Source organism: Poromitra crassiceps (assembly GCF_964638095.1).
Source record: "Poromitra crassiceps genome assembly, chromosome: 11".
Taxonomy (NCBI): Eukaryota; Metazoa; Chordata; class Actinopteri; order Beryciformes; family Melamphaidae; genus Poromitra; species Poromitra crassiceps.
The window spans coordinates 47154687-47180204 of NC_139643.1; the positions used below are offsets into that span (position 1 = coordinate 47154687).

General features: G+C 46.4%; 1 protein-coding gene across 2 annotated transcripts in view; it reads left to right on the plus strand.

The window, feature by feature from the left end:
• pkhd1l1.1 (PKHD1 like 1, tandem duplicate 1) overlaps nucleotides 1-25518 on the plus strand; it is a 66017-nt gene that overhangs the window by 24022 nt on the left and 16477 nt on the right. The window contains exons 33-59 of one of the 2 annotated variants that reach the window (XM_083646213.1): nucleotides 1124-1316; nucleotides 1822-1958; nucleotides 2579-2683; nucleotides 3462-3647; nucleotides 4072-4245; nucleotides 5418-5626; nucleotides 6219-6837; nucleotides 7161-7583; nucleotides 8321-8569; nucleotides 9002-9151; nucleotides 10304-10478; nucleotides 12276-12432; nucleotides 15708-15864; nucleotides 16265-16474; nucleotides 16840-16969; nucleotides 19090-19331; nucleotides 19650-19786; nucleotides 20026-20396; nucleotides 21262-21920; nucleotides 22059-22250; nucleotides 22408-22559; nucleotides 22989-23148; nucleotides 23260-23434; nucleotides 23722-23810; nucleotides 24260-24426; nucleotides 24887-25016; nucleotides 25217-25335. In XM_083646213.1, coding sequence (XP_083502339.1) covers nucleotides 1124-1316; nucleotides 1822-1958; nucleotides 2579-2683; nucleotides 3462-3647; nucleotides 4072-4245; nucleotides 5418-5626; nucleotides 6219-6837; nucleotides 7161-7583; nucleotides 8321-8569; nucleotides 9002-9151; nucleotides 10304-10478; nucleotides 12276-12432; nucleotides 15708-15864; nucleotides 16265-16474; nucleotides 16840-16969; nucleotides 19090-19331; nucleotides 19650-19786; nucleotides 20026-20396; nucleotides 21262-21920; nucleotides 22059-22250; nucleotides 22408-22559; nucleotides 22989-23148; nucleotides 23260-23434; nucleotides 23722-23810; nucleotides 24260-24426; nucleotides 24887-25016; nucleotides 25217-25335 — 5867 coding nt within the window. The remainder of the gene's footprint in view (nucleotides 1-1123; nucleotides 1317-1821; nucleotides 1959-2578; nucleotides 2684-3461; nucleotides 3648-4071; nucleotides 4246-5417; nucleotides 5627-6218; nucleotides 6838-7160; nucleotides 7584-8320; nucleotides 8570-9001; nucleotides 9152-10303; nucleotides 10479-12275; nucleotides 12433-15707; nucleotides 15865-16264; nucleotides 16475-16839; nucleotides 16970-19089; nucleotides 19332-19649; nucleotides 19787-20025; nucleotides 20397-21261; nucleotides 21921-22058; nucleotides 22251-22407; nucleotides 22560-22988; nucleotides 23149-23259; nucleotides 23435-23721; nucleotides 23811-24259; nucleotides 24427-24886; nucleotides 25017-25216; nucleotides 25336-25518) is intronic. The other variant, XM_083646214.1, reaches the window with a different exon arrangement.

Genomic DNA, 25518 nt, shown 5'->3' on the forward strand with positions numbered 1-25518 from the left:
ATAGAAGTGTGTAATGGCGGCACAATGGCAGTTTCTTTTCATCGGTGCCATCAATCTTCATTCACGACACAACTGGTGGACTAACGGAGGCTAAGGGTGCGTGAGAGATGGTGGTGACACGTTATCTGAAATGCTTCTCGGGGGAAACACTGTAATTATCAATCCTGTGGTACATCCGTCAATGTAATTGTCAGAAGAGAAGACGCACGGCATGTTAATGTAGGCTGAATGCCGACAGGTATCCCATTCTGCGTTGGTCATTTCATCGTTATCTTTTGTCGTTGCTTATTATTTATTTTAAATTGTTTCCGATATTTTATTTTCAATTTTTAGAGAACAAGGTGCTTGCGTTTGTAAGAGATATTGTGCATGGGATCCCACGCAAGGGGCCCATGAGAAACCAGTCGGGCGGGCCATCCGTCACCACTAACCTCAGTCACTTGTCGTTCTTAACCTCGTCAGAGGAGGCCAAGAACACGTCCCAGATAGTTGAGAACCTTTTAAGCGAGTTGGCTCTCAGGGACCTGAGTCATGAGATCATGTCCATCAGCCACACCTGAAAAGAAGGTGAAGAGGAGGACTTCCATTCCTTCAGAATGAGTTGTTTTTTCAGAGAGGTCTCCGAGTAGCCGAAGATGGCGAGTTGATGGCGACTCTGACACCTGTCACACAGTGGTGAGACAGAAGGGTAGATCTTGTGCAATTAAATGCACAAGAGTTTTTGTCGTTACTTCTTAGTTTTGGCATGTTGCTCGAGAGGCTGCGTGGAAACCTTTTTTTATTAGCTCTCACGCGTTAGATTTGTTCCGGTGCGCTGTGAATGTTGACTTGCAGGTTTTCTCTGTTTGTGCCCTTTTCTCTTGCTAGACCCTTGGTGACGGATTTGAAAATCAGACACTATTAGATAAACGATATGTCACCCAACTTAATTATAGTATTCAACGGAGAAATGTCCACACAACAATTGGGTTTGTTCAACCACAGGTCGATTAATGACACTTTTCAAAGCCTCATTGTCAAACTAGTTGCAACATGCCAATTACCTCGGCACTTCACTGGCATGAACTCTTACACGGAAAGATGTGTTGTAGTTGACGCTTTCCATTCTTCTTCTGTTGTGCAGGACACCGCGTTCTCACCATCCAGGGTTCAAACCTGGGAGGCCAAGACAATGATAGCGCCGTGCTCGTCGGCAGGGAGGAGTGTGCCATTGTAGAGTGGACAGAAACCAACATCACGTGTCTGCTCCCCGTGCTGCCCCCCGGCCTGTACCAGGTGGACGTACAGGTGGGCAACAATGGCTACCCCACGACAAGGTACGATCATCAAACGAAGAAGATGTTTCTCGCACACGGTTTCCTCATTTGGAAAGACTTTGTTTGCAACAGAGAAAACATAACGTTTTTTGTTTTTCTGCTTTCTCACTGAGAGCGAACCATACATGTTATTTTTCATCAAGTGGTGACTAGTGTTTTGAATATTTGTTTATTTATATTTGTTTATGTAAAAAAAAAAAAAACATATTATGCTCTTCTTCTGTCTTCTGTCATCTGTATTTACTTGACTTTGATCAGAAGACAAAGGTTTCTTTCTCAAATTCTACATGTGAAATTAGGGAGAAAAGATTATACCTTCTAAAATATTGTGTATTACATAGTAGTACATAGTACATAGGTCTTCAGTCCTCTACTAATTCAGAAAATATTCACAGTTTTACCATCAAGCCAGCAAACGTTTTGTAAGAGAAGGAAGCATGTTTTCCAAATGGTGGATCCTTCGATCAAGACTATGTTGGACTCTTTTCTGCTCTCCGTTTCATAGCGATGGTGTGAACGGCACCATTGAGTACATCCTGGAGATCTACAGCGTCTCCCCGGTGCTCGGCTCCCTGCTGGGAGGAACCACGCTAACCATTAGCGGCTCTGGGTTCAGCACCTCTGACAACGAAGTGTCCATCGGTAAGCAACATGAGCTCAAGCAATTCAACATAACACAGGAAATCAGGGAAATCAGGGGGGGGGAGTGTAAAGCATGTTTCTCTAGAATTTCCAAACTCATTGGAAAGAGCTATTAATCTGTTATTAAGGTTTGAACATGCAATACAGACACAGATTCAACTGTTTAACTTCTCCCTCCGCTCTTCTGATTGGATCTCTTCCCAAATCGTCCCTCCCTAACATTTTCGTGTAGTTTTTATTCGTTGAAAATGTCAATACATTTCATCATAGTTTTATGTCATCACATCTTTGTTTCATTTAGTGAACATCTAGTTTTCTTTGTTTTGTCAAGTTTTAGTTTTCGTCAACAAAATGAACGCTGGGCCCCAGAAATCACCCGCCACGTGCATGATTTTTACCAGCCAATAAATCAGATATTAAAATTACGGTTGACAGATCAAATTCCCAGCCGCCACCACAATTTGCATGTTGGCATGTCATTTCCCCTCCATGAGTCTACAGTGAAGCAACACACACAGAAGATCATGTCAAGCTAAACTATGTCCCCTCACTACTGCTGCTGCTTTCATACATCTCACGCATCTTCTTGGTGGGCGGGGTTTGTTTTGGGGGCGTGACAGGAGACGCAGAGTGCGAAGTAACGGCCGCCTCGGAGAACGAGCTGGAATGTGTCGTGGAGACGGAGGAGGAGACCCACACCGTCACCAACCAAGGCTCCCACCGCGGTAAGGCTTACCTCCACCACCCTTTGTGCAGCTGTCAAGCCAACTGCTCAGCAGATTGACTGAGAACAAAACAGAAACAGGATTCCACTTCTGGAGAAGAATTTGCTGCGAGCCAGGAAACTGTCACCGGGCGGTGACAATGTGACTCGGCTCGTGTGAGGATGAACAGGAGGGGGGGGGGGGGACGTATGATGTCATATCATGGGAAAACCTTTTAAGTGTTACAAAACTAGTTTGTCTGCTCCATTCTTGGAAGTTTCTTCGTATCTGTTCGTATGTTGAATAGGAGTTGTAATTACAGTATATACATTACATGATGTTGCACACCCACGGTAGAGGTCTGCACAGGCCTGGAAATTAAACCCGAGACTAGTCAACTTAAGTCTGACTGTAATGCAACATTCAACAGACCCGAAAACCCCACATCAAAACGTTCCTATTTAAAAGTCATAGCCTCGTGGTCCGTGTATTATTTGGTCATTTTCCTTTTTACTGATAACATTTATAAAGGACTTGATTTTCCCTTTATCATTTGTAAAGAGAGAGAGAGAGAATGAGATCAGCGCTCAGAGCTTATCAGTACAAAGCGAGGAGCCTTAAACATTGTGCTTTTGACCATGCATGAACCGGGTTGGGTTGCAGACTTATAAACCCACGGGCGATGACCCATTTTCTTTTGGATTCTTTTGCCTGTGTGTCTAATATACTGTACTACTGTATATACTGTATATAATAATAATAATATAATATACTGTACGTCTGCTGTATTGTTGTCCAGATTTCGGAGAGGGAAATGCATGGAAACCTGCCGCGCTGACAGTGTCTGTTGGAGACACGGTGGTCTGGCGTTGGGAGGCACCGGCCTTCCAGAACGTGGGCTACCGGGTCTTCAGCGTCTCCAGCCCGAGCGGCAACACCTACGAAGGGGGACCGTTCACCAGCGGAGAGACCAAGACCAAAGAAGGTACAGTCGGTATAACACGTCACTGCACATGTATCGGAGGAAGCACGTGTGTCTACGGCTCTGCCCAGATCAGCAGCGGGGGTGGGGCAGTAACCGACCGGGGCAGCAGGGAGAATTGGCCAAGTACAATTGGGGAGAAAAATGGGGGCGGAAATCATAAAAGAAAAATCATAAAAAAACAACAACAAACGACATAAGATGTCAGTCACACCAGAAATGTGATTTGTTGTGGTGGAATGTGTCACCCATTCAAATGTGTGACAGACAGAATGGGACAAGAGCACACCATGTCCGAGTGTGCTACTGTACACATTATTTACACTGTTGTCTCTCTTTCTCTGTCTCTCTCTCTCTCTTTGTCTCTCTCTCTCTCTCTCTCTCTCTCTCTCTCTCTCTCTCCCTCTCTCTCTCTCTCTGCCCTCAGGCTTTTTCGGCTACCGTTTCACTGCACCCGGTGTGTATTACTACAGCAGCGGCTATATAGACGACGCCCACAAGAGGCTGCTGCAGGGCGTGGTGAGAGTGGAGCCTCTGGAGGAGAAGAGCAGCAGAGTCTCCGTCAGAGTGGCAGACATGGAGGCCAGACACATGACAGGCGGTAAATAGAAGGATGATGGATGCATGGATGGGTAGATAGATAGACAGACAGACAGACAGATAGATAGATCGAGCGATCGATCGATCGATGGAGAAAGGGGGTCATAGGAATAGGAAGGTGCTAGAGAGTCTGGATTTGAGGGGTGGGAGGGTTAGTGACTAAGGGCATATGGGTGGTGTTGGGGGCGGGGGGTCGAGGGGAAAAAAGCTCTGTGGTTTAAAAGGTTTGCGCATGTTTAGGGGTACTCTGCTGAGTCTGCTCACACTCACACACACACACACACACACACACACACACTCACACACACACACACACACACACACACACACACACACACACACACACACACACACACACACACACACACACACACACACACACACATTCACATACACATTCACACCTGGAAGCTGACCAGTACAACCACAGTCTGATCTGCTGGACACTGAGCCGCACCACTGGAGCGGTTGGGGTTAAGGGCCTTGCTCAAGGGCACCTCAGTAGTTGTAATGAGGGAGAGGCAAGAGCTGCCTTTTCACTTTCCCCACCCAGATTGATCCTGCCGTTTAGTTCACATTTCAAAATTGTGAACTATGAAGGTGAACTATTTCATTTTAAGCTGTGTGAACTGAACTTTGAGCTAGCTCTTACGTGAACTTGCACAACGGTGGACAGCAGTCTGGGTCCGGCTTAACTAGGCTTGCCTGGTCTTGTTTAAGTACAGTAAACATGCAGGAATTTGTCTTGGTGGCATTGGAGCAGAGACAATTTATATGGTAAGACAGTACATTCTTGCACATAGTATGGTACAGGGACAACAGGACCGGACCTAGTGCAAGAGGGACAGTAGAAGACACAATAGATACTGTAGTAGGCAGTACAAATCAGGCCCCAAAATGCGAGGCTGTGGTCCATCTTAGTTGAGTCCAAGTCAATTCCAAGACTAGGTCCAGCCAAGTTTGAATCAAGAAGATCAAGTCAAGACCGAGACCAGAGCTACAGTAATAGGCCCTTTTCACAGCAACCGTTTTGAGGTGGTAGAGCAGGAAGTAAAGCAGGTGTAACCAATAACATGAATGCGTCAGGCCTGAAGTGTGATCTTGTTCCAGTGATCTCCAGGCTCGTGAGGTCAAAACTCACATTAGAGGCGTCTCGTCTCTTCCCCCCTGCAGGGTCACGTCGTGTCAGCAGGGCGGCGCCGCAGTGCGCCTCCTCCCCGCAGTGCGACCAGCCGTCCAATCAGACGTCGGTCGGCCTCTCCTTCAGCTTCCTGGCCTGTGCCACCCCCACGGTGCACTCCATCTCCCCCAGCCAGGGTTCAGCGCACCAGCTCATCCACATCCAGGGCGCGGGCTTCAGCGACACCGCCTGCGCCAACGAGGTTAGAGGACTTTTAATGGCCTATTTTATTTACTTATTATTATAAGGTTTCGTCAATGAGGATATGAAATGAGAAATGAGATATCAAAGATATCTGTATGCCCAAACTATAACTACTACTATTGATCTTGTTACTCAGTAGCCATGTTGTTGTTATCCAGTAAGTCTAAATACGAACTTGTAACATCTTTCTATTTCAAACCCTATCATTCTCAATATGACTGTGAATCCATTCATATTTTTGCACATTTATGTCATCACCCACCAGCCAATAACTAAGAATTAAGAACTTTTTTCTATGGCTTCACTCCATCCAACCATTTTCAGTTCAAGTTTGCACCTTTATTTTTCCGTGTTTAGTTTTCACTTGTTCTAAAAATGTGACTTCTGCTTGGTGTCTTATAGTCATTGCTCCTTGTGTTTCTCACCTGTCTGCTCCTTGGTGTTTCTCACCTGTCTGCTCCTTGGTGTTTCTCACCTGTCTGCTCCTTGTGTTTCTCACCTGTCTGCTCCTTGGTGTTTCTCACCTGTCTGCTCCTTGTGTTTCTCACCTGTCTGCTCCTTGTGTTTCTCACCTGTCTGCTCCGTAACAGGTGACAGTGGGCGATTTCCCCTGCGTGGTGATCAACAGCTCTCACTCTGAGATCAACTGCAGGCTCCGGCCGGACAGCGGCGCGCCCGTCGGCGTGCCGCACCCCGTGGCGGTCCGGGTCAACAACCTGGGCGCCGCCATCGTGGCCGTGCCGCAGGAGCTCGGCCGCCGCTTCGTGCTTCTGCCCGTCATCGACTCCGTCACGCCCCCCGCGGGCAGCCCCACCGGCCACACCAGGCTCCGCATCCGCGGCTCGGGCTTCTTCTCGAAGGCGGTGGTGACCGTGGCCGGCGTGCCCTGCTCCGTCCGCTCAGTCAACTACACCCTCGTCGTCTGCGACACCGCACCCTCCCAGCCACGCGAGGGCGACGTCGTCTTCCAGGCGGGCCGGCTCAGGAGCTCCTGTCACTCAAACTGCTCCTTCATCTACGATCCCTCCGTGACGCCCACGGTCACCGGCATTTCCCCCGACAGCGTCGACGGCAACGACACCGCGGTCGTCATCTCCGGAGAGGGCTTCGGCAGCAGCCTGGACGACGTGGCAGTGATCGCCGGCACCCTGGAGAGGAGTGAAAGGATGGCCTTTGTTGTGATGATAAACCGTGATAGAATTCCTGACGGTTAGTATTACCGTTTCAAATTTTTATTATTATTAAACCATGTTTGATTACAGCTCTTTGAAAAACACTGTAAATACTGTCCATCATCAACCAAAGTTAGCAACAACCAGCGTCTGGGTGTGAGTTTTCAATATAAAACTTGGTGAAATGATGTCAGTGAGTGCATCGGTGCTTTTTAGCTCTGAGTTTTCAATATAAAACTTGGTGAAATTATTTCAGGGAGTGTATTATCAGTGAGTGTATCAGTACTTTCAGCACATTTTAATAATACTGATAACCGTGATCATTTTGGTCACTATAAATCGTGATGTTTTCATCTCCAGTCCTGGAGCTCGAGGTCACCGAGGTCACGGACGACAACATCACGCTGATGGTCGGCGCTCTGCCTGCCGGGAGCCACGACATCCAAGTGATTGTGAGAAGCAAAGGCCTGGCGTCCGGTCAGGCCACGCTGAGCAGCCGCGCGGAGGCGACCCTCCAGCCAGACGTGGGCAGCGTGGCGGGAGGAACCCCTCTCACCCTCACCGGAAACGGCTTCGCCCCGGGGAACACCAGCGTGACGGTCGGCCGTGCGCCCTGCACGATCCAGGAGGTCACCCCAGGGTGGCTGCGCTGCCTGACCCCACCTAACAGTGAGGGGCTGGTGACCGTCAGCGTCCAGGTTTTCTCTGTGGAGTATCCTCCTCTCAACTTCACCTACTCCCAGGATCACACGCCAAGCATCAGCTCCATCAGCCCCAACACTGGTGAGCAGAGTCCATCATGTCTCACACTGCCAAAGACATCCATCTTAACAAGTCATTTAGTCTCATATTCAACCTTCAAATCTTATCTTTCTTCAGTCAACAAAATTTTGCCAATGAGGTGAGAGAACTAATGTAGTTTCACGTGTTGTTTTCTTCTTTTAGAAATCAGTGTGAATATCTTGAAAGCTGTCAGAATAAGGCAGATCACCGTTCTACTTGATTCCACAAAAATCTTGAAACAAATTGATTTGCATTGGACACGTGTAGGATGATCTAACCCCATTGGCAGAGTTTTAATTTATTTTGACAAAGTTCCGATTTTAGGACTGGATGATAGACTAAATTACTTGTTAGGATGGAGATTTTTGCAGTGCAGCGTCCTGGCGATTACAGCGTTATTTGTAGATTGATGATGGGTGGGGTTTTTTTAGGATGAAAAGATGGGTTTTAAAAGTGTTTGTTGAGCTCTAGCTCAGAAGATTTTATCTACTCACAGAGCATCATGTACTCCTGCAATTCCGATAAAAACATGACACCATATTTATTCAGGACATTTTCTCCTGGCAACACCCACAAATAAGTGCATCTTGCAGACAACAACATAGAGTATCAATAACTAAACAATGTCTTTGAGGCAATATATTATTCCTTATCTATCTCTTATGACTTTTATCCGTTCTCTCATTTCCTTTATTCTCGCGTCTCCCCTTACCCTCCTCTCTGTTGGCGTCCCACAGGCCCCAGTGGTTCGGTGATCACTCTGACAGGATCGGGTTTCGGCAGCGACCCGCAGCTCGTCTCTGTGACCGTGAACCGCGTGCCCTGCAACGTGTCGGCCGTGAGCGACACGGAGGTTCAGTGCACCGCCGGGGAAAACGCGGGCGGGGCGTATCCGGTCCTGCTCCACCACCGGGTCAAAGGTCGCGCCCTGTCTGATGCTGTTTTCACCTACGAGCTGCTTCTTAGCGGGGTCCAGCCCAGTGAGGGTAAGCAGTGAGACACTATGGCCATGTTCAGACTAGGAGGCCAAATCTGATTTGTGAACTTTAATGATCTATTAATGCTTCTATCCAGATTGGTTTTATGAGTCTGGACGCTCCAAGTCTGATTTGTGTCACTTGTCCCAAACCACATATGGACTTCTGGACACACAGATCCGACTTGAACACTTGCCCAAATCAGATTTGTGGCAGTGCGGACACACTCCCAAATCTGATTTGGGAAACCAATCAAGATAATGATGATTAATGACTTTCGCAGCAAATCGGATTTGCCTGTAATGTGAACATGGCCTATGTTTTGCTTGTTGTTTTCTATATCCTATTCCTTGTTGCAATGACCCAATTCCCCCACAGTGGTCACTAAAGTTTAATCTTATTTTCAAGAGTTTTTGATAAGCGTCTCTGTCTGTGATCCAGGCAGTTTTGGCGGCGGCGCTCTGCTGGCGGTGCGAGGCTCTGGGTTTGACCCTCACGACTCCACTGTGCGCATCTGCGGGGAGGAATGTGAAGTCCACAGAGAAATGTCCACATCCACCCATCTCTACTGCCGCTCTCCATTCAACAACGGTGAGTATGGCGGGACTTATTACAAACGACGAGAAGTATCGAGGCGCTCATCTCTAGCTCGCTCGCCTGCTTCCCACACTCTGCGTGCTCGCCTGTTAGCCCGCACGCTTTGCGTGTTCGCCTGCTCACGCGCATGCGCAGTTGAGCGATAGACCCTTTTCACGGGGGCCATTTTGTGTCGAAAAGGCAGAATAAACACAGGTGCAAGCAAAACACTAATGAGGGTTTCCAAATTCCAATCATGGAAGTTTGAAACCCTCATTAGTGTGTTTACCCTGCCTTTTTGACACAAAATGGCCCCCGTGAGAAGGGTCTATTATGATCAACCGCGGAACCCCCAGCCGCCTTATTCTAGTAGTGCATTACGTATTCTGTATGTATCATGGCATGGACTAGTGGATTCCAAAATGATGTATGTAATGGCCATTTTAATTATTGTTGAAGCACCACACTCGTGCTTAAAAATAGTGTTTCTTTACTTAGAGAATATTAAAAATGTGATATGTCATCAAGGAGGCCTTCATCAGACGACAATCAGCAAGATAATGCTGTAATATAGTAATATACATACTGTAATATTATATGCTGTTATATAGGCAGGAGACAAATATACCAGCGAAATTGCATCTTAAGAGATTGTTCATCTTTCCCACCCTTCTTGTATACTTAGCAATAATTTCGCATGTTTATACGTATGGCAACAATGCATTCCCTTGCTGGTTTATTTTTGGTCTCTACCAATTACATTTAACCTTTGCATTGTAGATACCATCTGATTACAGTTTGAGCCCGACCACTCCTGTGGAAGCTTCAAAAGCTTTGATGGAGCATGAATTCTTCTGCGAGGAATGTTGTCGGCCTGTCAAGCACATCGGAGAAATGACAAGACGTGTCAGATAAGACAATAAGTTGTCAGAGACGTGGCGGGACATCTCCGGCTGCTTGTCCTCTGCATGCATGCATCTTGATTGTGTGTGTGTGTGTGTGTGTGCGTGTGCGTGTGTGCGTGTGTGTGTGTGTGTGTGTGTGCGTGTGCGTGTGTGTGTGTGTGTGTGTGTGTGTGTGTGTGTGTGTGTGTGTGTGTGTGTGTGTGTGTGTGCGTGCGTGCGTGCGTGCGTGCGTGCGTGTGTGTGGCTGCTGTCTACCCCTCAGGCACTGAGTCAGAGCTGGGCTGTGTGGTCGCTGTCATGAACCAGTTGGATGCCGTCAACATCTCCAGTGGCTTCACCTACAAGTCCCAGCTCACCCCGCTGATCGCCGAGGTTTCCCCACGCAGGGGAGGCACCGCCGGGGGCACCGCCCTCACGATCAGCGGCTCTGGTTTCAGGTAGTGTGTGCAGCAACATCAGTGCCTCTGGTTTCAGGTAGTGTCCTCTAGAGCAGAGGTTCTCAAATGTTTTTCAGCCAAGGACCCCTTACAAGATAGAAAATATACCGGGGACCCCCTCATTCTGATTTGTGATTTTGGGCTAAGCTTAATTGTTTCCACGGTAACGTGCTTGACTTTTAATTTGATAGGTTTGTTATTAGAATGTAATCCATGAACCATTTTAGATTTAAAGCATAAACTATTTTCGTTGAACTATGAAGATTTTGCAAATTTTTTTTTTTTTTTTTTTTTTTATTACATTACATTTACATTACATCATTTAGCAGACACTTTTGTTTTATCCAAAGCGACTTACAATATCACAATTTGTCAACAGTACAGAAAACCACTATGCAACACAATCAATGACAGCCAAGATATTTTGATAGACTAGCACCATGTAGGAAGTAGTTTGAGAAGGAATAAGTAACATGTAGCATTTTATAAAAAAAAAAAAAAAAAAAAAAAAAACTTTTTTCTTTTTTTTTACTTGAAAACTTTTCGCGGACCCCCTGGCAAAGTGCCACGGACCCCTGGGGGTCCGCGGACCCCCATTTGAGAACCACTGCTCTAGAGAGAGAGTGGCGTCAGCGGAGGACCAAAATGCCAGACTCGTTAGCCAATGAACAGCCAGGAATGGGTCTCGCGCTACTTTTGCATGCTAAAATAAAGCTGATAATGTACAATTTTTATTCAAGGGATGGAAAACCCTTTCAGAGTACAACACAAACTGTCCATTTTGCTGCAACTCGACAGTGCTTGCTTAATCCAGGACCTTACTTCCTGGAACTCTTGAGAGTAAAAAAACTGGTCCATTGGAGTGAATGGAGATGTCGGGACTCTTCTATCTATACGGCTCTGGTTTCAGGGAGTGTGCAGCAACATCCTCTGCAGTGATGACATACTGTAGTGTGCAAACGGCACAATGGAGCCGGCACACCCAGATTATGGGCCAATGTTCAGAATTAAATGCTCAGTTTACACAACACAATCGCTCACCACCCTGCCCCTCCCTGCTCTTTTGCACGGGTCAACGTTTTCTTGCTTTGGGCGCCCGGGTAGTGCAGCCGTAGGGGAGGGGGGGGGGGGCTCGGGGGAATAACGTGATCCTCCCACGGCGCGCTACGTCCTACCGGGGAAACTCCTCGCACATGTATTGGAGGAGGCGTGTGCTAGTCTACAGCTGTCCCCAGATTGACAGAGGGGGTGGGGCAATGACCAGGACAGCAGGGGGAATTGGTCAAGTATGATTGGGGAGAAAACGGGGGTGGGGGGGGGTCAGAAAAATATATATACCCCCCCAACATTTTTTTCTTGCTTTTAATAAATAATAATAATAATAATAATGATTGGATTTATATAGCGCCTTTCCAAGTGCTCAAAGCGCTTCACAGAATCATTATTCGTTCACACCATTCGTACCGGTGGTTCGAAAGCGTGGCAGCCACACATCGGCGCTCAACGGCCCCTCCGACCACCATCATTCATGTCTACATTCATACCAATCATACGAGGCAAGGAGGGTTAAGTGTCTTGCCCAAGGACACAACGACGGCAGGTGGGAGGGAGCGGGGATCGAACCGCCAACCCTTGCGTCATTGGCCGACCCGCTCTACCTCCTGAGCTAAAGCCGCCCCGATTTGATTGTCATAGTGAATATAGTGAATATACTTTCCTACCTTCTTTTCACAAATTTTCATTCACCTCCGTTCACAAGTGAGTCTCTCTGTTGCCTGGTTCTGTCACCCCCCGCAGCACCAACAGCAGTGAGGTGAGCGTGACCATCGCAGGATCCGTCTGTGACGTCCAGTCGGCCAACGAAACGGTCATCGTCTGCGTGACCAACGCTCAGCGCCGGTCCCAGGAAACCAAGGTCCGGGTCAGCATCGGAGACCGAGGCATCGCCAAGATGGTGAGAGAGGACGGAGAAATGTCAATATGTTGTTTGACGGGCATTTTCTTTTCATGCAAAATGTCATACAGTACCATGAGTGAGAGATAAGAACCATGAGAATTTAAGAGCAGATTCTCAAGGTTCTCATCTCTCACTCCCACAGGAGCTTGAACAAACCATAAACATCTAGATTCTAGATTAGTATGGGCGGCTTTGGATGAATTTCCCCGTGGGGATAAATAAAGGATAACTTAACTTAACTTAACTTTGTTCAAACGAGAAAGCAGGAGAGAAAGGCCTTTCTCTGCTGGGAAGGCAATTAATAATAATAATAATAATAATAATAATAACTTGTATTTATATTCACCTTATGCAGCCCCGCCCACTTGACCCAGTTGTGTTTTACGACTTACTGTTCAAAACGCCGTCTGTTTTAGTCAAACCTAGTCTGACTCACTGGCTGCAATTTCACATTGAGCAGCAGATTATTCTAGAGGCTGATATAACACAATAAACACAATGTCAGTACTGTGCTGTCACAGGAAGTGTCACTGTCAACACAATAGGAAGTAATTGGCCGATCCCCGCGTTGGAACATAAGGTGAATAGCGCCTTTAGGAACACAAGGATGCTTTACAATGGCGGGACCATGACACCATGTTCTTGTTTTATAACAAATAAAACAAGAACACAGAGAACAGAGAACAGAGCGGACTAGAGGCCAAAGTCTTTGTTGAACAGGTGAGTTTTGAGATCAAAGCTCTTCTTCACCTCTCAAGCCGCGTTCGGAATGGTTCACTCATTCACTCACTCACTATTCCCCATGTGGTGTTTATCATATAGTGAACTATATGGTTCACTCATTCACTCACTCAATAGTGAACTATATGGTTCACTCATTCACTCACTCAATAGTGAACTATATGGTTCACTCATTCACTCACTCACTATTCCCCTTGTGGTTTTATAGTGAACTATATGGTTAATTCAGTCACTCACTCACTATTCCCCTTGTGGTTTTTATCATATAGTGAACTATATGGTTCACTCATTCACTCACTCAATAGTGAACTATATGGTTCACTCATTCACTCACTCAATAGTGAACTATATGTTCACTCATTCACTCACTCACTCAATAGTGAACTATATGGTTCACTCATTCACTCGCTCAATAGTGAACTATATGGTTCACTCATTCACTCACTCAATAGTGAACTATATGGTTCACTCATTCACTCACTCACTATTCCCCTTGTGGTTTTATAGTGAACTATATGGTTAATTCAGTCACTCACTCACTATTCCCCTTGTGGTTTTTATCATATAGTGAACTATATGGTTCACTCATTCACTCACTCAATAGTGAACTATATGGTTCACTCATTCACTCACTCAATAGTGAACTATATGTTCACTCATTCACTCACTCACTCAATAGTGAACTATATGGTTCACTCATTCACTCGCTCAATAGTGAACTATATGGTTCACTCATTCACTCACTCACTATTCCCCTTGTGGTGTTTATCATATAGTGAACTATATGGTTCACTCATTCACTCACTCACTCACTATTCCCCTTGTGGTTTTTATCATATAGTGAACTATATGGTTCACTCATTCACTCACTCAATAGTGAACTATATGGTTCACTCATTCACTCACTCAATAGTGAACTATATGGTTCACTCATTCACTCACTCAATAGTGAACTATATGGTTCACTCATTCACTCACTCAATAGTGAACTATATGGTTCACTCATTCACTCACTCAATAGTGAACTATATGGTTCACTCATTCACTCACTCAATAGTGAACTATATTATGTTCACTCATTCACTCACTCACTCAATAGTGAACTATATGGTTCACTCATTCACTCACTCAATAGTGAACTATATGGCTCACTCATTCGCTCACTCAATAGTGAACTATATGGTTCACTCATTCACTCACTCAATAGTGAACTATATGTTCACTCATTCACTCACTCACTCAATAGTGAACTATATGGTTCACTCATTCACTCACTCAATAGTGAACTATATGTTCACTCATTCACTCACTCACTCAATAGTGAACTATATGGTTCACTAATTCACTCACTCAATAGTGAACTATATGGTTCACTCATTCACTCACTCACTATTCCCCTTGTGGTGTTTATCATATAGTGAACTCTATGGTTCACTCATTCACTCAATAGTGAACTATATGGTTCACTCATTCACTCACTCAATAGTTAACTATATGGTTCACTCATTCACTCACTCAATAGTGAACTATATGGTTCACTCATTCACTCACTCAATAGTGAACTATATGGTTCACTCATTCACTCACTCACTATTCCCCTTGTGGTGTTTATCATATAGTGAACTATATGGTTCACTCATTCACTCACTCACTATTCCCCATGTGGTGTTTATCATATAGTGAACTATATGGTTCACTCATTCACTCACTCACTATTCCCCTTGTGGTGTTTATCATATAGTGAACTATATGGTTCACTCATTCACTCACTCACTATTCCCCATGTGGTGTTTATCATATAGTGAACTATATGGTTCACTCATTCACTCACTCACTATTCACCCATGTGGTGTTTATCATATAGTGAACTATATGGTTCACTCATTCACTCACTCACTATTCACCCTTGTGGTGTTTATCATATAGTGAACTATTTGGGGAATAATCAAATAGTTTCAGACACTACACAGATTTTTCTTCTGAAGATCATTGCGTCACAAAATGCGCCGGGTATTCATGTGACGCAAGCAATCACATAAACAAACCGAGCTCTCCAGCAGATTGAAATGTCCTCAGGTAGTATTGATGTTGCATGTTTTGACTGCTAAATCCTAAATAAATTGTTGAAAGTTCGAATTAATTACGTGTGTGGTTTTGTCAACTACAGTATGGTGTTGTTGTCTGGTTGTCTCCCAAGCTGTGCTGGTCAAGTAGCGTTACCTCGCGAGCTCGCGACTTTCTTTTCCTCTTCAGTAAAGACGACCGCATTGCATTGTGGTATGCCGGCGAAAATGTAGGGTACATTCGCTGTTCACTAGAAATCGCTGTGCATTGTGGGTATTGTATAGTGGACACTAGTACAAAATGGCGAACACACTAAATAGCCCACTATTTCTGTCATAGGGACCGATTCCGAACAGGGCTTCAGTGTTTTTTTTCATCTTCATGCTACTCATCAAATAATCTGATGATGTTCTTCATTTCTTCACTGTGTTTATTTTGCCATCATGATCTGTCGCCGGTTCTTTCAGGACAATGCAGATTTCTTCTACATCGACGTGTGGTCGTCCAGGTTCACCTGGGGCGGCCTGTCTCCACCAGAGAAAGGCACATTCGCGGTCATCACTAAAGGCCAGACCATCCTGCTGGACAGCAGCACCCCCGTGCTGAAGATGCTCCTCATTCAAGGTACTGAAGAACTTTCCCAATAACACGTTCTGGTTGTAGGACCACCTGAGAAGTTGCTTCTTTCTTAGGACTAACATCTTGTTGGTCCCACCGGCATCATTACAAACACATGTTGCACGGCCAAGCTTTGCTCAAACCCACAGAACGTTATTTTAAATTCTAGTCCAGATCCCGAGGCTTCCAAAGATACTATATGTGCTGAATTACAGCAAAATGTCTATAAAATGATGCACAAGTCACGTCAAATTTGTCCAATTGATGTAATGGTGCAGCCATACAGTCAGAAATGGCATCTTGTATTTGAATATTTCACACACTATAAGCAGCGATGAAGCATTGGTATGTGAAATTGTCAACATTCAGGTTGTACCGGTTGTACCCTGCTGTTCTGTGTTGTCAGGAGGGACGTTGGTGTTTGACGAAGCGGACATCGAGCTGCAGGCCGAAAACATCCTGATCACAGACGGCGGGCGGCTGCAGATCGGCCAGGAGGGGGCGCCGTTCCAGCACAAAGCCATCATCACGCTGCACGGAAACCTCCGCTCCCAGGAACTCCCCGTCTATGGAACGAAGACACTGGCTGTCAGAGAAGGGGTGCTGGATCTGCATGGTATGGAAACACGCGCGCGCGCACATGCACTCTCACACACACACACACACAATAAATGCATACATACACCCGTATGTATGTTGGGTAATTTATTTTCTTTTTCTTTTTTGAAATTCTGAACAATGATTGAATGTGCAGATCCAAAAATGTCATGCTAGAGATTCAGCAGCAGAGAATTGAAATAGAGGTGACACATATTCTGAAAACCCCTGACGGCACGTCGTGATGTCACATAACGGGCAGGTAACACAGTCATTTAAGCTGTATGGGGTTATTAGAGGTATTAGGGGTTATTAGCGAAACCCACAGCGACACCCACACGCCCACTTCAGGTACCAGTCATTGTTATGAACCTGTCTCTCCAGGTATTCCGGTTCCCGTTCCCTGGACCCACCTGGCCCAGACCGCCACCAACGGCTCCGTCACCCTGACCCTGATGAAGCAGGTGACCTGGAGGGTCGGGGACCAGATCGTCATCGCCTCCACCGGCCACAGGTGCAGCGGAGCCTCCGATTTATGCTCGGAAATCATTTAAAATCCAGTTATTGTGTGAATGTGTGTTTTACATACATATGTGCACACACACATCCACATGCATGCACATACACACACGTGTGACGCTGAAAACGCCCTGGAGAGGAGATTTCAGGATTATATCTGTAATCAAATTCCATAAAGTAGGAAACAAGACACAGAGTCTAGTAACGGAGTGACTTCCACGCCGTTGTTGGATACAATGTGGATGCAGGGAATCGTTGTTATACAATCTCTTCACTTCCATGGGTTAAAGTCCAGCCGCGGGACATAACGTTTGCAGGAATTAGATGTAACCGATGTAAACCTGGGACAGCCGCGGGACATAACGTTTGCAGGAATTAGATGTAACCGATGTAAACCTGGGACAGCCGCGGGACATAACGTTTGCAGGAATTAGATGTAACCGATGTAAACCTGGGACAAGAGAGGCCGACTGCCCTGGCTTGCAGTGCCTCACGCGCAGAGGGAGAGAGGAGTCTGAAACGTACCGCTCACGTTTCAATAACAGTCTATGTTACAAACACAATATAATGTTTAGAAAAAGAAGGTTGCGCTTCAACAATGGGTTTCTCAGTGGAGTGCCAAACCCAAAATCCAGAATATGTTCAAAAAACGGTGAAAGGGTAGCACATCTCAGTTTTCAAAGTCAAGGAGGACAAAATACTCACATTTCACTTGATTTATTGGCTCACATCACAGAAAAACAAAACGCTTACGCGTTTCGGCAAAGAGCCTTCTTCAGAGCGTTTCAATAGTACAGATTCAGTTTGTTAATATATCAAGGGCAGAGATCACACACAGCTGGAGGTTGGACCCAATTATTTAGGAGCCAATCACCTTCACCCATGGATCTAGGTATAGGGAGGACAAATCACAGCATGAAGCATCACAGAAGCATCACAGAACATCATTATACTCTGGATGAAGAAAGAAAATAAAAATAAAAAGGGGGGCCGGGGGGACACACAAACTAAACTGTTTTAACCCAAAAAGCATTTTAAGCTGTAGTCATCATTGAGTCCGTTTGGTGTCATAGTATTTGAGTGTGTCTATCCAGAACATTTCTCTCTGGGCTAGTTTTTTCAGGAGATCGCCTCCTCTTGTAGGCCTCATGACCTTTTCAATATACTACAATATACAACTGTCATGTAAATCCAGGTTGCAGCGCCTGACTGGCACACTGCGCCCTGCCCCAGAGCAGGGTATCCGGCTGGCGGTTCCACCCGGGTACAGAGCCGCTTCCCAGCCTTCCGTGCCGTCTGATGCCCACGTGACGTCATGCACGTAGCAGCGTGAGCTGTGATTGGTCTACTTTTGTGGGGACAGACATACAGACAAACCCTGTTCTAGGTGGCTTGCCAGTGTCACAGTCTGTGGCCACACTGTAAAAATATTGGTAATGTTTAGGGAAGGTGTGTCATGTGAAAAACAATAACCATATTTCATTCCCATTTGCCTTCCATAATGAATCAGCAACAACAAATCCCCCAGAAATGCGGAAGCCCCGCAGCAGTTAACTAGTATGAGTTGTGGCAAACAAACGTTAATATCTCAAAAACTATACATCACATCGCTTATATTTTGACATTCTGAGTGAGAGCAGAAGTAGCTCAAGAGTTTGATGTATAATATATGCATGTCGTGTTAAAGTTGTGTGAACTGTCGCAGTTTTTAAAATGTACACCGCACAGCCGGGGCTAGAGTGAGCATTCAAGGCTGGCTCCATAGGGTCCCATTGCCGTTTACCAAAATGTTGCTCGGCTGATCCCTCGTATAGCAATTCAAAATACCACACAACTAGAGTGCAAAAGAATCACATCCCCATCCACTGGCAATTTTAATTTTAATTGATTTGACCTTTTTGGATGAAAATCTTAGGCGTTTTTGTCACAAGAACTATCAGAAAGGCAGTTAAAAGTGTATGGCTTTATTTAATTCATCTTTTTAAAGGATAGTGGTTAGGCCCTTCACCTTATCTAGTTTTTATTATGATAAACCAGAGAGCTTGAAGCCACAGGAAGTTACCCACTCGTCTATCTCCGGTCTCATTGCTTTTCTCTGTTTGCTATGTTTTCCAGGCACAGCCAGAGAGAGAACGAGGTGAGGTTTATCGCCTCGGTGTCAGCTGACGGCAGGACCCTGACGCTGACCGAGCCGCTCGACTACACTCACCTCGGGGTGTCCGTCACGCTGCCCGACGGCACGCTGTTCCAGGGCCGGGCCGAGGTGGGTCTCCTCACCAGAAACATCGTGGTGCGCGGCTCCCAGCACCAGGAGTGGCAGGACAAGATAGAAGCCTGCCCGGAAGGTTTTGACACAGGTACTGTATGCCAGTTAACATAATTCATATACATTAGGACGAGTGGCATACTATATTAGCTTGTATGTCTCTTAGTAAATATGCACATTAACTCTTTGTGGCTCTCTCTGTTTTCTCTATGGTACAATAATACTTTTAGGACACGGATATTTTTGTTACTTATTTGTTACAGTATTTGGATGCTATAGTCCTGACCTTTGCACTCCTTGCACCTTACACAATAGTTGTTCATAATGTGGCATATTTTCTTTTATCATTTAACTCATTATAGGGTCACATAACTGTGATTTCAATGTATTTCTGTCCCGTGGGCTTCAGGTGAATTTGCCACCCAGACCTGTTTCCAGGGAAGGTTTGGCGAGGAGGTCGGCAGCGATCAGTTTGGAGGATGTATCATGTTCCACGCACCCAGGCCCAATGAGAATCTGGCTATTGGACGCCTGGAATACGTCGAGGTAAAACGCATTTTACACGTCAAATTAAACTTCCTCTGCTAAAACTGCTTCACTTGCAAGTGATTCAATTGATTTAAAAAAAATGACTCCGCTTAACTTTGCTGATCCTTTTGAGATGTTTTTAGAAACTTCATCTCAACTGCTCAATCTGTTTTCTCTGTCCCTCCTTGTTTATCTATGTATGTACACATATAAAAATGATAAACTCTAAAGTCCTCATGTATGCATTCCTCCCGCAGGTTTTCCATGCAGGCCAGGCCTTCAAGCTGGGACGCTACCCCATCCACTGGCACCTGATGGGGAACATCGACTACAAGTCCTACGTGAGGGGCTGCGCCATCCATCAGACCTTCAACAGAGCCGTGACCATCCACAACACGCACCGCCTGCTGGTGGAGCACAACGTCATCTACAACATCATGGGCGGGGCCTTCTTCATCGAGGACGGCATCGAGACGGAGAACATCCTGCAGTACAACCTGGCCGTGTTCGTCAAGCAGAGCACCAGCCTGCTGAACGACGACGTCACGCCCGCCGCCTACTGGGTCACCAATCCCAACAACATCGTCCGCCACAACGCCGCCGCCGGGGGCACCCACTTCGGCTTCTGGTACTGATGCGAAATAATTCAAGTAAAGGTTCTTGAGTCAGAGGTTCAGAGGGTCTCATGAGAGGAAGAGGTGTAACACAAGCATCAAGACTGCATGGATACAGTACTTCGATGAGGAAGATATTGATCCAGTCTTTTATTATGTGGTGCAGTGATGCACAGAGCGCTGACATCATAATGGAATAATAATTAATTAATAAAAGTTAATGCTGGTACAGTACATTAAGCTGTGGTACAGAGATGACATGATGTGTGATGACAGTGACAGTGACATTACTGACATGGCACGACATCAGGACAGTTCGTGATAGATTAGGATTCCTGTGGTTGGTTGACCATGTGAGATCAAATGGTGCACAGATTTGAAAAATTGTGTGAACTATGAATGTTAATGAGAGATTAGTCTCTCCCCACACTCAAATATGACGTTGAATCGCTGCGCTCCGCATACTACATAAGTGAGTCTGTGCCACTTCACAGCCACTGCTGGTTTTGAAGGCGGGTTGAAATTGAATGAGTGACAGGTCGTAGCACCGGTGAGAGAGCGGTTCGAAAATTGGGCTGCGCCTCCCTTGTCGTCTGATCACAAAGTCGTTACTGATTGGAGAGGACTGAATCCATCACTGGCATATGACTGGCCAAGTGAACGGCTCCCTCCCATAACCAGCCCTCTGAGGGAAAGTGTCCCAGACCCAGAGAGAGATCTGCAGCATGCAGTAATGTAGTGTATCAGCGCAAGAACTCTCATGGGTCTGGTGTTGAGACTAATGAGAGATGTCCTTAATGGTTATGAAAGTATATATTATGTTTGTGTGTGTATTGAAGTGAATGATTCAGGGACTGATGGTTAAATCTTTCACATCAGGTACCGCATGCACGAGCACCCGGACGGCCCGTCCTACGACAGGAACATCTGCCAGAAGAAGGTTCCCCTGGGCGAGTTCACCAACAACACGGTGCACTCTCAAGGCTGGTTCGGCCTCTGGATCTTCCAGGACTACTTCCCCATGCAGGACGGCGGCTGCCGCTCCCGCAGGCCCGAGCCCGCCGTCTTCCGCGGCCTCACCACGTGGAACTGCGAGAAGGGCGCCGAGTGGGTGAACGTGGGCGCCGTGCAGTTCAGCAACTTCCTCATGGTCAACAACGAGAAGGCGGGCGTCGAGGGCAAGCGCATCATGCAGTGGGCGGTGAGCGGCTTCGGGGAGGACGGAGGGGCCACGGTGTCCGACAGCGTCATCGTGGGCCACGTGGACGAGCTGGGCCTGGGAGACGACTACTGCACGCGCCGGGGCGTCATCACGCCGTTCGACGACGGCCTGAGCGTCCTGAACACCAAGTTCATCAGCTTCGACCGCGGCTCCTGCACGGCCATCGGGGTGACCACCATCGACGGGACGTGCGTGCACGACTGCGGGGGCTGGGCGGTCAGGTTTAGCGGGGTCGAGTACTTCAACGCCCCCAACAAGGCCGGCTTCCGATGGGAGCACGAGGTGCAGCTGGTGGACCTTGATGGTTCCCTCACAGGTAATCGGTCATATATTAGGCTCTTATTACTCATATTTGTCTCTTAGTAAGTCATTAGAGTCTGACATTTATAAGTGTTTTTTTGCATTTTCTAAGTGTTTATGCATCCCTAACCTGCCGGTGTCACCTTGCCCGTAGGAACCGCCGGCCACAAGGTGGTGCCTCTGAGCCCCTTGCTGGACCCGGCACACTGCTCCCAGAGCGCCGAGTGGAGCGTGGGTTTCCCCGGCGCCGTGTGCGACGACACCGTCGACTTCCACCGCCTGTCGTTCAACAACCCCTCGCCTTCCTCTCTGAAGGCCAAGGCCGTCATCCTGACCAACTCACATGGTATGAAGAACACACAGAAGCACTACTAACCAGAAACCCATACATGAACAACATTGATACAGCTGATCTCCTACACACGTCTACACAAACCCTACAAAGACCCATCTAGATGCTGTGGAGCCTCTGTTGTGATTGTTCAAATCTGTCACTGTTCCAGGCAGCAGTGTGGTTCCCTATCTGAAGAAGAGAATGACCCATAAGCTTGGCTGGATGGCCTTGCTGCCATCTGCACACACCTACAACTGGTACTTTGACGATGTGGACCACGTTACAAACATCACTTACTCTGCAAAGTTCTACAGCTTCAAGGTACATCCAAGATCGTTCCCATCTTTGTCTTCTTCTTCTTCTTCTTCTGGCGTGTGTCTTTAGACCTGCAGCTCCGTTGAGGCAAGCCAGGCCAACGTTTCATCGTCCAGTTCCATCAGACCGAATCCATCTTTGTCTAATGCTCCTGTTTAGAAGTTGTATAAAAATTTAATTAGTAATCAAGACAATCAAATGAGTAATACTCCTGTTTTGACATTAGCGGAATACTATATGTGTGGGGTTGTCCACATAGTACAGTGCAATTAGAATGATGAAATTGCCCAGATGCAGTAAACTTCACTACTTTGGTGCTAATATTTACACATCTTTAAAATTCCAGACCAGATTTCAAACCTTGGGCAATAGTTCAGCTCCTCCAGTTTATTTACACTTACCGGTCATTTTTTGCATGTACTTTTTCCCTCACAGCCAGATCAATACGTGATCATCAACCACAACTTCACCCAGAGCCCAGACAGGTTCCGTATCGTGGATGAGAGGAACGGCACCACGGTGCCGCTGAACTACAACGACAACCAGAACGGAGACTGGTACTTCAACAACAGCACCAACAACCTCTACTACTTAGGTCAGACTCTTTAGACACTTTAATGTAGATCTTCTCACAGCAGAGACATTGGTGGTCCCATGAGTGAAACGTTTCCACGTGTTCAACGATTTCCTTGTTTTGCTCCTGTAGTGTCCGGCAAGAGAAGCGAGAGCAGGCGTCGTCGTTCGAGCGTCGACCGCTCCACCGTCGACGTGGGCGTGAACTTCAGGGTCTACCGCTGCTTCTTCCCCAACTGCATCCCGCCTCCACCACCTCCTCCTGCCACACTCGCCCCCGTGCCCAGCCGCCGGCCAGACAACTTCATGTACGAATACTGCAACACATGACCAGACTGATATTCACACTAACCAGTCTGATAGTGTTGGTGATTTGAGGGATGGATGGGTGGATGGATAGATAGATAGATAGATACATAGATAGAGATAGATAGATAGATAGATAGATAGATAGATAGATAGATAGATAGATAGATAGATAGATAGATAGATAGATAGATAGATAGATATATAGATAGATAGATAGATAGATATAAACTTATTGACTGTGGTTTGTAGTGTTGAAATGTCTAACGTGCTTCTCCCTTGTTTCCAGTCTGTGGTCCAACACCTCTTTCTGGCGGAGCTCAGCAGAGAATAACTTCACTGCACCAGCAGAGGGCGCCGATGTGGTCGTCCCACCAGGTGAGAATGAAAGATTGAATGAATTGGGAGGTGTTGTTTATGTTGGGTAACACGGGGGTGCGATCCTGCAACCCTTGTGTTGAGGCAGGGAATCTACCGCTATACTACCCAGATGCCCCCAGTATGATGTCATGACTCATTTCCCTTTGCTGTAGGGTAAATAATATAGGGTATAGTGAACAACACTTTTTTTCCCTCAAGAAAATCCCACCAAAATCAACATTTTGAGGTTGTCTATTAGATGATCTTTCAACCATCTCAGACAATGCAATGTGATTATGTCAAAACATTGGATTTGCCTTTATCTCAGGAGCCAATAATTCAAAATTAATTAAAAAAGGGGCAGGTTAGGAAAATGCACAATAACAACCACAAATTCAGTTTCAGAGGGATTCCTTGGTAGTTTACTACTTGTTCAATGATACCTCTGTTTCTCCACCACACTACAGGGAAATGGATGGTGTTGGACAGAGACACGCCTCCCCTCAATAAGCTGACGGTCATCGGCGTGCTGGAGATCCCCGACATCCTGAGCGACTCGTCCAGCAGCAGACGCCGCCGGGCCGCACCTGAGTACAGAACCGTGATGCTGGACGCCACCTACATCTCTATCCAGGTCAGTGCTCTGCTCGACTGTATCTTTCAAGAGACTTTAACTTTATTACTTTAAACGACTAATCTGTAAAATGTTCAAATAAATAGCAATTTTTCTAGCCTCCGTCACAGATGGATATAACACAATCGTGATTCAATCTATATATCCAGTTTATGAAAGCGTTTACATTTTCTGTTCTAAACACCTGGTATTGGATCGGTAGCAGCAACCGCATTTTTTTAATCAATAGAAGAAGAACTGGGGCAGTTAGCATGAGTCCCGCCTACACTGTTTGATTGACAGGTGCACTGTGACAAGTGCAGTGCATAAACATTACACCAAAGAGCTGCTTAGCACCCAAGATGTAAACGAAATTCAAATTCACCTCGCACATTAATTATGGCTTTATAGTAACTATGCCTGCTTTGACATCCCATAATGCCAGCCTGAAGTGAGGTGTGTGTTTCTCCTGCTGTTTCAGGGAGGCAGGGTGATCGCAGGATGGGCTGATGAGCCCTTCAGAGGTCAGCTTCACATCAAGCTGAGGGGGAATCACCACACCCCTGACTGGCCTCTGCCTAACGGGCCCAACCAGGGATCCAAGGTTCTGGGTAAGGAAACGGTCTGATGTCCACTTTTGTGTCACGACAGGAGCCTGAAGATAGGAGGAGGGTCGTTGGTTCAGATCTCCAAACCGGCTAGGAGAATGTGGGTGGGGGGAGTAAATGAGTCGACAAAGAAGTAATGTGAAGAAATGGAAGAGGTCATTCCATGCTGAAGCTCTGACTGAGTGTTTGTTGGTGTACCACAGGTGTGTTTGGCACGCTGGAGCTCTATGGAAAGCCCCATAACGTTTACCACACCAAACTGGCCTCCACTGCTGCTGCAGGCTCCAACACCCTCAGCCTGCAAGAGCCCGTCGACTGGCAGGTCTGCTTCTCTCTCTTACCTCAATGAACTGTACAAACACATGTAGTGTAAGGGTTAAGGCAGAAGTAATCAAATCTATTTAAGGAATCATCTCTTTACATATTACAGTGCCAAACTTTTCAATCTTGCATTTACCCGTACATGGGGCTGCATATATTTTTCAAAGATCAAATGAATGAAACA